We start from the raw sequence: 13618 nt of genomic DNA on the forward strand, positions 1-13618 counted from the left end.
CAGGGGGGAAACCATTCATCTGTTCAGACATTGGGAATAGATTCCGTCAGCAAGTTCACTCTGGGACGAGGCCATTCACCTGTTCTGTGGGTGAGAAGGGATTCAGTTGATCTTCCCATCTGTGGACACACCATTGAGTTCACACTGGGCAGAGGCTGGTCATCTGCTGAATTTGTGGGAAGGATACACTCGGTCATCTGACCTTGAGCACATCAGCGAGTTCACACTGGGGAGAGGCCGTTCACCTGCTCAGACTGTGGGAAGGCATTCACCTGCTCATTTAAACTGAAGGCACATCAGAGATTTCACAGCGGGGAGAGGCCGTTCACCTGCTCGGACTGTGGGAAGGGATTCACTGGCTCATATGAACTGAAGGTACATCAGTGAGTTCACACTGGGGAGAGGCCGTTCACCTGTTCAGACAGTGGGAAGGGATTCACTTTGTCATCTCAGCTGAAGGTACATCAGAGTTCACATTGGGGAGAGGATATGCAGCTGCTCAGACTGTGGGAAGTGATCCACACAGTTAGTTAGCTTACAAGCGCACCAGTCAGTTCTCAGTCAAATGTGCATCACTGAGTTCACACTGGGGAGAGACTGTTCACCTGCTGTGAATGTGGGAAGTGATTCACTCAGTCATCTAACCTTATGTAACTTTCGCTTTGGCTAGCAGCCTAATATAGGGGGTGATAACCGCCCCCCCCCCGCCCCAACCGGGCCAAACTTAAGAAATCCTGTTTGGGTGGATACTGCGCAATGTGTTTCCTGTTACAAATCAGTACCCCGAAATAACAAACAGTACACAATATGTAATTAAACGATTGAGCCTTATAATTCTTACTTCGACAATAGGGTTAAGTAAAGAATACAAAAAAGAGAAAAGGGGCCTACTCTCTCCATTCATGTTTTCTCATCTCTCCCCAGCAAAAGGCTGTGAAAATCTCTCTTGCAGACTCACAAGAAAGAATAACATTTCTCTCAGTGGATATCCCCACATTCCAAAACCCTGTTGTCTCTAGTCGTAGCCTACAGAGAAACCATTACCACAGCAGTGAAACATTAATGAGCACTGAAATTTTACAGCATGTTACATTTTTGACACACTGCCGGGTTCACACTGGGGAGAAAGTTTCAATAAGCTGCTTGCCGGATATTTGTCCATCTCCATTGCTGATGCAATTTTGAGAGTGACTGTCGGTGCTGAACTCTGTAATTATTGCTGCTGCTCACTACACCCAGTTCTGCACCCTGGTCACTGGGCATGGGAGGAGTTTCTTCTGCTGTATATTCACCTTCAATGTGACTGGAGTTTAATATTCTGGATCTGAGATAAATAAATCAGTTCTATTTTAAATTCTGTCTTTGGTACTTACTGAATTTATAACACAACTAGTGTACAGTAGAGAGTCAGCTCAGGCCGGCTGGACCCTGCCAGTGATTCAGTTCCATGACAGTCCTTTTCAATCCTCCCCTGTCGTTCCCCTCTCGCTCTCCCTGTGGTGATGGGTTCCAAACAGTTACCACTCTGTGGGTGAAGAGGTTTCCCTTAAATTTCCTGCAGACTGAAGAAGTCGAGCTGACTGCAGTCAACACACACAAAATGCTGGTGGAATGCAGTAGGCCAGGAAGAAATACACTCGACGTTTTGGGCCGAGACCCGATGTAGATTGGGAAACGGTTTTATCAAGCACATTCGTTCCGTCCGCAATGAAATGTATTCCCCGATGACCAACCATTTATAATCCACTCTTCATCCCAATGTGACATGCCGGTTCATTGTTCTACTAACAAGATGAGGCCACTCTCTGGTTGGAGGATCAACACCTTATATTGCATCTGAGTCACCTCCAACTTGACGTCATGAGCATCGATTTCTTTAACTTCCACTTCAACCTTCTCTTTTCCCTCTCCCATTCTGTCCTCCCTTCTCGCTTCTCCTCCACTGCCTCATATTTCTCTCTGGTGCCTCCTCTCCTGCTCTTTCTCCCATGATCCACTCTCCCATGCTGTCAGATTCCTACTTTTCAGCTTATTGCCTTTTCCAAACAATTGTGTGCTTGTCGGCGTCTAGAACAGAATTTTTTATCAGTTTTAGCTGAGATAAAAAAAAAATAAAAATAAACATGTGATTCTACTGGAGTGAATGTAGAAGAGAGTCAACACGGAATTTGATCGGACGGGCGTTTATTAGAAATTAGGAAGTGAGATGTCATTATTTTCCTTGAAGCAGAGCAGACATTGGAGGTTTCCGTAACAACTTGCGCAATTGGGAATGAGTGCTGTGGTGTTAAACTTTCCTCCAAACATTTTTGTCTAATGCGACAGACGAGTACAAGCTTTACTGTAAGTTTGTGTTAACTTTTTTTTTCCAATTTAATTTTTATGCAAAAGACTAAAGTAGGAAATGAGCGGCATTTTTGCCGATTTGGTCTTGAATGTCCCCAGAACCTGTCTGGCTTTCTCAGACCGAAAAGGGTCTGGCGGTGACGAGTGCGGGAATATGGTGGAAAGCTGAAAATAAAAGGTAGGATGAGCTTAATAATTGGTAGGAGTGGAGCCGCGGGGTGCGGGTGTCGGAGAGTCTGTTCCTGTGCTGTGTTTCTCTCGGGCTCTAAACCAGATTTACTCTCCCCGCTGCCACGTTCTCCGATGATCATTGATTCTGCAGAGTCAAGATCGAAAACATTGCGACCGCCGCCGAGAAGAGCTCAGATATTTTGTTTGTTAATTCGTTGAATAACTGAAGTGAGCGGATATTTCGCTGCGCTGATGAACTGCTCTCTGAACTTGGACTGAGTTACCCCATAAATAAACGCGTGTGTGCAGCAACTTAATATCATCAGCATGTCTCCGGTGTGTTGAAACATGTATTCAGAATCGTTGTAATTATTTTGATCCAGTCCGGCGATGGTGTTATAAAGGAATTCAGCAACACTCACCGACCACAGGATGATGAAGCTTCCGGAGATGGTGAGAAGTAAGATCACAGACCTCCTCCTACTCCCCATCTCCGGGTCACTGCGGTTCTCCGCTTTGCTCTGACCCCTCAGCCCCTTACGGACGCGACTGGTCACTAAAATGTGTTTGACTGTCAGAGCGTTGAACAGGAGTATTAACACGAACGGGAGTAATGGCGTTAGGACGGTAGAAAGCCGATTATATCCCACCCACCCGGGATCCGTATAGTAGCCCGGTATTTCAATACAGTCCCAGGGTGTATTGTCAACCACTCTCACAGGACGATATATAAAGAATTCGGGCACATTATTAAATCAGAGCAGAACGCCGGTTGTTATCACAACCACAGCCGCAGTTTTCCCGGTGCAATATTTTATTTTCCACTTCTGGCAACAAATGGCAACAAACCGATCAAATGTAGAAGTGCCGGTGAACCAGACAAAACTTTCTGTTGCTGACTCTCCCAGGACAGAGATCACACTGCACACGGGGGTGATGTGCAGGAAAGTCTCGGGGAAGTAATAATAACCGACCCGCCACAATATCACCACAAACACGATGGTCAGTCGATCCGCCGCTGCCGTGGCCACCAGGTAGCGAGTGGTGCGGGTGGAGAGGCCGCACTTTCCCCGGGACAGGATCACCATCGCCACTAAATTCACTGGGAAACAACAGAGAGAGCGAGCGAGTTACTGTCTGTCCGCTCCGTGGGTCCCGGGGCAGGGAGATGATGGAAATAGAGAGCAGCTGATTCCCGGCGGTTTAAAACGCGGAAGGCGGGGATCGCCGGCGCCTCAAAGGTGCCGATGCCGGGAGAAACGTTCCGGTCCGGGGCGCTGCACGGAGAGCAGGGTTTGGGAAGGAGGCCGGGAGCGCTTTGGAAAATCAGTGTAAATCTCTGTCCATCAGGTTTCTGACTGATATGCAAAGCCGAGAAAGCCTCGGCAACTTTCTCAGCGGCAGTGATTCCCGCGATCTGGTCACATCTGTTCACACTGTCCGGTACCGCTCAGCCCCGCTGTCTCCGACTTTGTCCACGGACAGTTTCCAAAGCTCGTTGCAGATTTACTTCCCCCGTTCGCAGGCATCGATCTCCTCCTCGGCTTCCGCCCACACTGGCCCGGCTCGGCTTGCTTATTTTAAATTCCGCAACTATTCTTCGCCGCGGCTCCTTCACACTCTATCAGGGGATCGGATCAGAAAGTTCCCATGTTGGTTTTATTTAATATTCTCCCAGACCTGCTCCAAATTACTGCGGCGTTACTCTAAATGCTTCGGTGCTGATGGTCCCAGAGCGGAGTGTCGCCCGTAACCTACCCCGTCTGACCTGTATCGGACCCCGCTTGTGTCGGCTCTGAACTCCGGCTTCACTCCATCGATATCAGGGCGTGGAAACAAACCCCGGGAAACAAAAACCCACAGACACCCTTATTTATTTTTTCCAAACTCCCGAAACTCTCGGGATCTAATATATAGCTGGTGGCATTTTCAGGATATAAATCTACTTTTTTTTTGTCAATAGCAGACTGAGGAATATTGATTTAGTCCCTCAGCCAAACTGTTGACACAGTTTGGGAACAACTGGGCTCCAAGCACCGATCCCTACAACACCGACTGAGACATCCTGCAGGCCCGGGAAGAGTCTTGTTATTCCAGTGGCCACACATTTTAATTCCACGTCCCATTCCCATTCTGATATGTCTATCCCTCCTCTACTGTCAAGATGAAGCCATACTCAGGTTGCAGGAACAACACTTTATATTCCGTCTAGGGAGCCTCCAACACTATGGCATGTATATTGACCACTTTAACTTCCGTTCATGCTCCTCTTCCCCTTCACACCCCACCTCTTATTTATTTTTTAAAATATATTTGTTATTTTCCCCATTTTTTCTCTCTCTTTTTTCTCCCTCTGTCCCTCTCACTGTGACTCCTTGCCCGTTCTCCACCCTCTGGGCTCCCCTCCCGCCTTCTCTCTCCCCAGGCTTCCCCTCCCATGATCCTCTCCCTTTTCCAGCCTCGTATCCCTTTTGCCAATCAACTTTCCAGATCTTTGATCCACCCCTCCCCTCCTGTCTTCTCCTGTCATTTCGGATCTCCCCCTCCCCCTCCCCCTCCCACTTTTAAATATCTTACTATCTCTTCTTTCAGTTAGTCCTGACGAAGGGTCTCGGCCCGAAACGTCGACTGTACCTCTTCCTATAGATGCTGCCTGGCCTGCTGCGTTCCACCAGCATTTTTTGTGTGTGTTTCTGGTTCCTCCAAATTGTTTTGAGCTGTGAAATTGTTTTTATCAGAAGAAACCATGGAGGCTGAAATTTTCTAAGTTGAAATGTTGTACTTCACCCACTGACGTGCTTTGTAAACTTTTAACAGTGTAGAAAAGTCAAAGGATTTGTGTATGGTAGTCACAAATACAACAGCACGTTAGTTCCGCTGTATCTGTCAGTTCACCAGCGCTTGAATGCCGCCGATCCTTGACTGTAGAGGCGGAGATGCTGGAGAAGACAGCACCCCACTCGCTACAAAGAGAGCCCGATCACGTGTCCATGTCCGTGATCTGATTGGATACATTGCCATGACGTTACTGGCAGTGTGACGTCATTCACTGGCTCTCATTTTGGAAGGGCTTCAGTCGGCCATCGCAGATACACCAACAGCTTCGCGCTGGGAAGCGGCCGTTCACCTGCTCCGTGTGTGCGAAGAGACTCATTCAGTTAACCCACCTTGTGATGCTCCAGTGAGTTCACAATAAGTAGACGCGTAGAGGCCACATTTCTGTCCGGAGTGAGCAAAGAGTTTTACTAAACCATCCCAGCTGCTGTAGCACCAGCAACTTCTCACCAGGAAGGAAAATCAGTCCTGGGAAAAGCCTCTGGCTATCCACACAACCAATGCCTCTCATTATCTTATACACCTGTATCAATTTCCTGCATGATTCTCTCCAGACGGAATAAGACAATGTGCTCACTGTGGTTTTCACGTTCTTCAGGGCTCCGGACTAAGGCGGTTAAACTCCTCCTTCCCTGCTCTTTTCAACTTTTGGTGTCATTTTCACTAATTTCAAAGGACTGTGCCTCAGACAGTTGGGTTGTTGCAACGCGCCTCTAAAGTCATACAGCAGACGAACGAGTGAATCTTCGATGGAGGGGAGTCAGAAATCAAAGAGTTACCAGCCTGAGTCAGGACTTTGGGGTTCCAGAAAGAGATGGGAACTAGAATTTACAAGAAGGAGGAAGAAGAGGAATCAGAACAGCAGGATGCGGCTAAAAATGAAAGATCAGAAACATTTGGAAACTGATTGATCGAAAAAAAAGTGTTTAATTTCTGCGAAATACTGGTGGAAATCAACAGATCAGGCAGTCAATGTGGAGAAGAATAAATGGACAGCGTTCAGGCCGAGCCCCTTCAGCATGCATTGGCTGTGTACTCCTCTGCTTAGTTGCTGCCTGAACTGCAGAGTTCCTCCAGCATTTTATGTGTATATGTCTGCATTTCCAGCAACAGCAGAATCTCTTGTGTTTTATATCTGCATTTGTAAGAACGTTCTACTTTGGCATTAAACACGAGGAAAGTTTGCTGATATTAAGTGTATTGTTTTATTAGAGCTGCTTTCTGCGTTAAAAGAGGTGCTCAGTTTTCTACACACAAACACTGAGGTATGTACTTGAACCGGTGCTTGCGGAAACTTTCCATGGCACCGTGATTACCCAGAAAGCTCTGCGTAACAATTCTCGCCGTCTCTGAAGTACTGATCGAATGCGCAGGCGTCAGGGTTTCGGAAAGTCCCGAATATCACGCATGCGTAGTCCATAAAAGGCCTCGGATGTCGCTGCCGGTAAGTGTTTCTCCGTGCGCCCGTTTTCACTACCGACTGAGGGGCAATTGCTGTGACTCCCGGAAACTGTGCCCCGCGATCCCGGGACAGTCCTGTTCTCTTCCCCCTCTCTCAGCCCCACGATCCCTGCACGGATCCCAGGGAGATTCCGGTTGATGAGGGAATGGAAACCGATGGATCTCTCAGAGCTGAGCTCCAGCTGTCTAAATGCAATGATTAGGAACTCGGAGAAAGGGAACAAAATCTTTTGCATCACCAGTTGAGAAAATCACCTTTGTTCTACCTCCAATCACAAACAAGGGACATTCTGCAGATGCTGGAAATCCAAGCAACACACACAAAATGCCGGAATTCAGCATTAGTACACTTTTCCATAGATGCTGCCTGGCCTGCTGAGTTCTTCCAGCATTTTGTGTGTGTTGCTTGTTCTACCTCCTCTTGTTCTGGACCTTTCTACCCGTGAGGACATGTATTGACCCATTCACTCTGTATACATAATGATATCAAACACCTTTGCCCTGGGCAAGAAATAGCTTTCACATCACAAATGTGCCAGACTCCAATGAGACAGAATACTGCGCTTCCCTTTATATTCATTGGCATTACCATCAACGAGTTTACCACCATCAGTCATTTGGGGGAGGGTTCAGGGGAAATATTTATGCACAATACAGAAACTGGTGGTATTGTGGTGATGCAAAAGTTGCTGGAGAATTTGCAGTTTTTGCAGTGATATTTTGAAATCTGACTTTTTAAAGTGTAATTTAGCAAGCAAACCACATATGGACAATGTGCAAAAGCTCTGCTGAGAAAATCCTTCATTACCCGTTACGGCCTGCTACATAGGTTGTGTGAGAGTGCAGATGAACTCGATCATACCCAGAGGAGATTAAAGTTCCTATCTACAGTTATTTGCTAGCTGTTAATATGAATACCTCCCTATATAAAATTCACTATGCACTTTTTGTCACTGGGTAAAAAAATGCACAATACAAGTTTTATGTTCACACTGGTTATTACAAATTGGAGGGGACATTGGTGGGGAGACATCCAGTGTCCCTGATGCCCTCACCTACAAGATATGCATCCAGCTGCAGCTTGTAACCCTGCACTTTAAGGAGTTGGAACTTGAAATGGAGAATTCCGGATCATCCAGGAGTTGGAGGGGGTGATAGATATGACATGAAGAGAGGTGAGTTACACCAAAGGTGCAGGACACAGGAAACTGGGTGAGAGTCAGGAAGGGAAATGAGGTTAAATAGCCATTGCAGAGTACTCTTGTTGCTATCTCACACAACAAGAGGTGGACCACTTTAGAAACTCTTGGTGGGGGGGGGGGGTGATGAAGATTACCTGGCAGAGGAAAGTCAAGGGGGTGATAGGGGATTCATTCGTTAGGGGAACAGAACAAGAGGGGACTAATATCCTAGTGGTAAGGCTTGCTGGAGCTGGTGTGGGTGGGGGGTGGTTGATGTGGTTAAAATAAGTTGTAGGGGGAATGGGAGCCAGAATGACAGAACAGATAGTGGATAGTGAATTGAATTGAATTGACTTTATCACATACATCCTTCATATACATGAGGAGTAGAAATCTTTACGTTACGTCTCTGTCTAAATGTGCAATGTGTAATTTATTATAAATAGTTTGTACATAGAACAGTCAATATAACAGAGATGTGCAATTGTATCAGCATGAATTAATCAGTCTGATGGCCTGGTGGAAGATGATGTCCCGGAGCCTGTTGGTCCTTTTGCTGTGGTACTGTTTCTTGGCTGGTAGCAGCAGGAACAGTTTGTGATTGAGGTGATTCAGGTCCCTAATATCCTTTGGGCCTTTTCTACACTCCTGTCACTGCACATGTCCTGAATAGTGGGAAGTTCACATCTACAGATGCGCTGGGCTGTCTGCACCGCTCTCTGCAGGTTCCTGTGATTGTGGGAAGTACAGTTCCCATACCAGGCAGCGATGCAGCCAGTCAGGATGCTCTCAGTTGTGTCCCTGTAGAAAGTTTTTAGGATTTGGGACACCATCCCAAACTTCTTCAACCATCTGAGGTGAAAGAGGAGCTGTTGTGCTCTTTTCACAACACAGCCGGTGCTTACAGACCATGTGAAATCCTCGGTGATGTTTATACCAAGGAACTTAAAGCTGTTCACCCTCTCAACCCCAGATCCATTGATGTCAATAGGGGTTAGCCTGTCTCCATTCCTCCTGTCGTCCACAATCAGCTCCTTTGTTTTTGTGACAATGAGGGAGAGTTTGTTTTCATGACACCAGTCAGATGTTCAGACCTCAGGTAGGGCCAGCAATCAAAAGGTTGAGCATGGTGCGATGAATGTGCTGAGCTGTGTATATCGCAATGCAAGAAGCATTGTAGGAAAGCTGTACTGTGGTCAGGACAAGGAATTATGATATTGTAGCCATTATTGTAACTTGGTTGCACCCAACTGTCTGAGGGATTTGGAGGAACAAATTTGTAGAGAGATTGCAGACCATGCCAAGAAACAAAGTTTGATTCAGTAAGTGATTTTAACTTTCCATACATTGACTGGGACTCACATACTTTAAAAGGACTAGATGGGGTAGAGTTTATCAAATGTGCCCTTAATCAGAACATAGAATTCCTGATGTAGAAGTGGGCAATAAGCTGTTGGAAAATGATCCAGGGCTGGTGACAGAAATTACACAGATCCCTGAAAGTTGCTTCACAGGTAGATAGGGTAGTTAAGAAAGCTTATGGAGTATTAGCTTTCATAAGTCGATGGATAGAGTTTAAGAGTCATGGTGTAATGATGCGGCTCTATAAAACTCTGGTGAGGCCATACTTGGAGTACTGTGTCCAGTTCTGGTCACCTCACTATAGGAAGGATGTGGAAGCATTGGAAAAGGTACAGAGGAGATTTACCAGGATGCTGCCTGGTTTAGAGAGTATGCATTATGATCAGAGATTAAGGGAGCTGGGGCTTTACTCTCTGGAGAGAAGGAGAATGAGAGGAGACATGATAGAGGTATACAAGACATTAAGAGGAATAGATAGATTGGACAGCCAGTGTCTCTTCCCCAGGGCACCACTGCTCAATATAAGAGGACATGGCTTTAAAGTAAGGGGTGGGAAGTTCAAAGGGGATATTAGAGGAAGGTTTTTTTATTCACAGAGTGGTTGGTGAGTGGAACTCAATACCTGAGTCAGTGGTGGAGGCAGATACACTAGTGAAGTTTAAGAGACTACCAGACAGGTATATGGAGGAATCTAAGGTGGGGGCTTTTATGGGAGGCAGGGTTTGAGGGTCGGCACAACACTGTGGGCCAAAGGGCCTGTACTGTGCTGTACTATTCTATGTTCTATTATGCCATGAGATTCAAAGTAAATACGGAAAACGAGAGGTCTGGATCATGGGTTGAGATTCTAAATTGGAGAAAGATTAATATTAATGGTATCAGAAAGGATCTGACACCTTTTTATCTGCCTGCCAAAATAAAAGTTGGAAGGTATCTGGTACAGGGAACCTGGGTTTTCAAGAGACATTGAGGCCCGGGATATTTTGTTCCTCTAAATGCCTCAGTCTGTTGGGTGTGACCAAGATTCATTAATGACTACAATATCATGATTCCATGCTCTGAGATCATCTGACTTTTTTTTTAGTCATCTTCTGTTGGTTTCTAAAAGCTTTCCAGTAGTTTTTGCTCTATTATTTGCCCTCTCTTTGGCTTTGGCTTCTCATTTCAGACACGGTTGTGTCCTCCTGCCTTTCCAATGCTTCCACTTCTTTGGGATGTATCGATCACTCAGCTTCCAAATTGCTCCCAGAAACTGCAGCCATTGTTGCTTCGTTGTCACTCCTACCGTATCCCTTCCAAACAAGTTTGGCCAGCTTCTTTGTCATAGAAACATGGAGAAGTTCAGTACAGAGACAGGCTATTTGGCCCATCTAGTCAATGCCGAAAAAACATTTAGGCTGTCTAATGTAACTACCTGCACTGGGACCATTGCCCTCCATACCCCTACCATCCAGGCTCCCATCCAAACTTTTTTTTAAATGGTGAAACCGAGCTCATGTTCACCACCTCTGCTGGCATCTCATTCCACACTCTCACGACAATTTCAGTAATGAGCTTTTCCAAATATTCCTGTTAAATTTTCACCTTCCCCATTTACCCATGACCTCTGGTTGTAATCCCACCCAACCGCAGTGGAAAAAGCTGCTTGCATCTACCCCATGTGTACCCTCATAATTTTGTATACAGTACTTCTAACAAATCCTCAAAGCAATGTATAATTTCATTGTATATGTTTAGAGCTTTTTGTTAGGTGTATAAGATGATGAGGGGCATTGATCGTGTGGATAGCCAGAGGTTTTTTTTTCCCAGGGCTGAAATGGCGAAGACAAGGTAGTGTAGTTTTAAGGTGCTTGGAAATAGATACCGAGGGGATGTCAGGGGTAAGTTTTTTACACAGAGAGTGGTGGGTGCGTGGAATACACTGCCAGCTATTTGTGTGAGAGTGTTTCAGTTACTGTGGGGCCAGGAACCCATGCAGCTCAGTGGGAACAGGGAATAATACCAATGGAGAGAGTCAAACTGAGCCAGGTCACAGATTGGAGATGGCAGAAATACCCCATTCTCATAGAGACAGGAAGGGGGTCAGAGAATTTGATGGTCATTCCAGATACCAGCACTGTGCCCATTTAGAAGATTTCTCTCTCCAACTTGTGTTGAACCTCACTGTAACAGTGTGATGTCAGTTCACACCTTGACAACTCAAGTGATCTCACCAGAAATGTTGTTCTACACCCACTGATAGATCTTGTAAATGTTTTTACAGGTTAAAAATGACAAGGAATTTGTCTACGGGAATCTCGAGAACAACACGCCAGTTTTGCGGTCCCTGTCCAGATATTTAAGAAGTGGAGCAAGGGATTCACTCGATCATCCTTCCTGCTCAGACTGTGGGAGGGATTGACTCGATCATCTGACCGACTGGCAAGTCTGTCATTTTACACAGGGGAGAGGCTGTTCAGCTGCTCAGACTGTAGGGGTGGATTCACTCGGTCATTTCAACTTAAGGTACATCAGGTAGTTCACATTGGACAAGGCCAATCTGTTCTGTGTGTGAGAAGTGATTCAGTCGATCATCCCACCTGTGGACACACCAGTCAGTTCACACAAGGCAGAGGCTGGTCATCTGCTGAATTTGTGGGGAAGGATTCACTCGGTCAATTGACCTAATGGCTCCCCAGCGAGTTCATACCAGGGAGCAGCAGTTCACCTGCTCGGACTGTGGGAAGGGATTCATTAAATCATCTCAACTGAAGGTACATCAGCGAGTTCACACCGGAGAGAGGCCGTTCACCTGCTCAGATTGTGGAAAGGGATTCACTCTATCATCCAGCCTACTAATACACCAGCGATTTCACACTGGGGACAGGCCATTCACCTGCTCTGTCTGTGGGAAGGGATTCCATCGACCAGCTGACCTTCATAGACACCACCAATTTCACATAGGGGAGAAGCCGTTCACCTGCCCAGACTGTGGAAAAGGATTCACTTTACTATCTCACCTGCAGAGACACCAGTCAGTTCACACCAGGGAGAGGCCGTTCACCTGCTCAGTCTGTGGAAAGACATTCACCCAGTCATCCCACCTACAGCGACACTGGTCAGTTCACACAGGGGAGAGGCCGTTCACCTGCTCTGACTGTGGGAAGGGATTCACTCAGACAACTAGCCTACTGAGACACCAGCGAGTTCACACTGGGGAGAAGCTGTTCACCCGCTCAGAACGTAGGAAGGGATTCACTCGGTCATCTGATCTGCTGGCACACCAGCGAGTTCACAATGGGGAGAGGCCATTCACCTGCTCAGAATGTGGGAAGGGATTCACTTGCTCATCTCAACTGAAGGTACATCAGCGAGTTCACACTGGAGAGAGGCCGTTCACTTGCGCAGACTGTGGGAAGACCTTCACTCAATCATCCAACCTTCAGATGCACCAGCGAATTCACACTGGGGAGAAGCCGTTCACCTGCCCAATCTGTGGGAAGGGATTCATTCAGGCAGCTAGCCTACTGAAACACCAGCGAGTTCACATTGGGGAGAGGCCATTCACCTGCTCAGAATGTGGGAAAGGATTCACTCGGTCATCTGATCTGCTGGCACACCAGCGAGTTCACACTGGGGAGAGGCTGTTCACCCGCTCAGAACGTGGGAAGAGATTCTCTCAGTCATCTGATCCGCTGGCACACCAGCGGGTTCACAGTGGGAAGAGGCCATTCACCTGCTCAGACTGTGGGAAGGGATTCAGTTGCTCATCTCAACTGAAGGTACATCAGCGAGTTCACACTGGAGAGAGGCCGTTCACTTGCTCAGACTGTGGGAAGACCTTCACTCAATCATCCAACCTTCAGATGCACCAGCGAATTCACACTGGGGAGAAGCCATTCACCTGCCCAGACTGTGGGAAGGGATTCACTCAGGCAGCTAGCCTACTAAAACACCAGCGAATTCACACTGGGTAGTGGCGGTTCACGTGCTCAGACATTAGGAAGAGGTTCTCTCAGACAAATCAACCAAATGTGCATCATTGAGTTCACACTGGGGAGAGGCCATTCACCTGCTGTGAATGTGGGAAGGGATTCACTCAGTAATCTAACCTTGTGACACACTACCGGGTTCACACTGGGCAGAAAGTTTCAATAAGCTGCATGCTGGATATTTATCCATCACCGTTGCTGAATGCAATTTTGAGAGTGACTGTCGGTGCTGAACTCTGCAATTATTGCTGCTGCTCACCACACCCAGTTCTGCACCCTGGTCACTGGGCA

General features: G+C 46.8%; 1 protein-coding gene across 2 annotated transcripts; it reads left to right on the plus strand.

Moving 5' to 3' along the window:
- The first annotated feature begins 2315 nt into the window (after positions 1-2315).
- On the plus strand, positions 2316-13618 carry LOC140207540 (uncharacterized). 2 transcript variants are annotated; one of them, XM_072276076.1, is made up of 2 exons: positions 2316-2343; positions 11620-13618. In XM_072276076.1, the coding sequence occupies exon 2, from the start codon at positions 12023-12025 to the stop codon at positions 13310-13312; it is 1290 nt and encodes a 429-aa protein (XP_072132177.1). In that variant the 5' UTR covers positions 2316-2343; positions 11620-12022; the 3' UTR covers positions 13313-13618. The 2 variants fall into 2 exon arrangements, with proteins under 2 accessions (XP_072132177.1, XP_072132176.1); XM_072276075.1 differs by lacking the exon at positions 2316-2343 and adding an exon at positions 6742-6796.

This window comes from Mobula birostris, chromosome 13, assembly GCF_030028105.1.
Source record: "Mobula birostris isolate sMobBir1 chromosome 13, sMobBir1.hap1, whole genome shotgun sequence".
In the NCBI taxonomy this organism is placed as follows: domain Eukaryota; kingdom Metazoa; phylum Chordata; class Chondrichthyes; order Myliobatiformes; family Myliobatidae; genus Mobula; species Mobula birostris.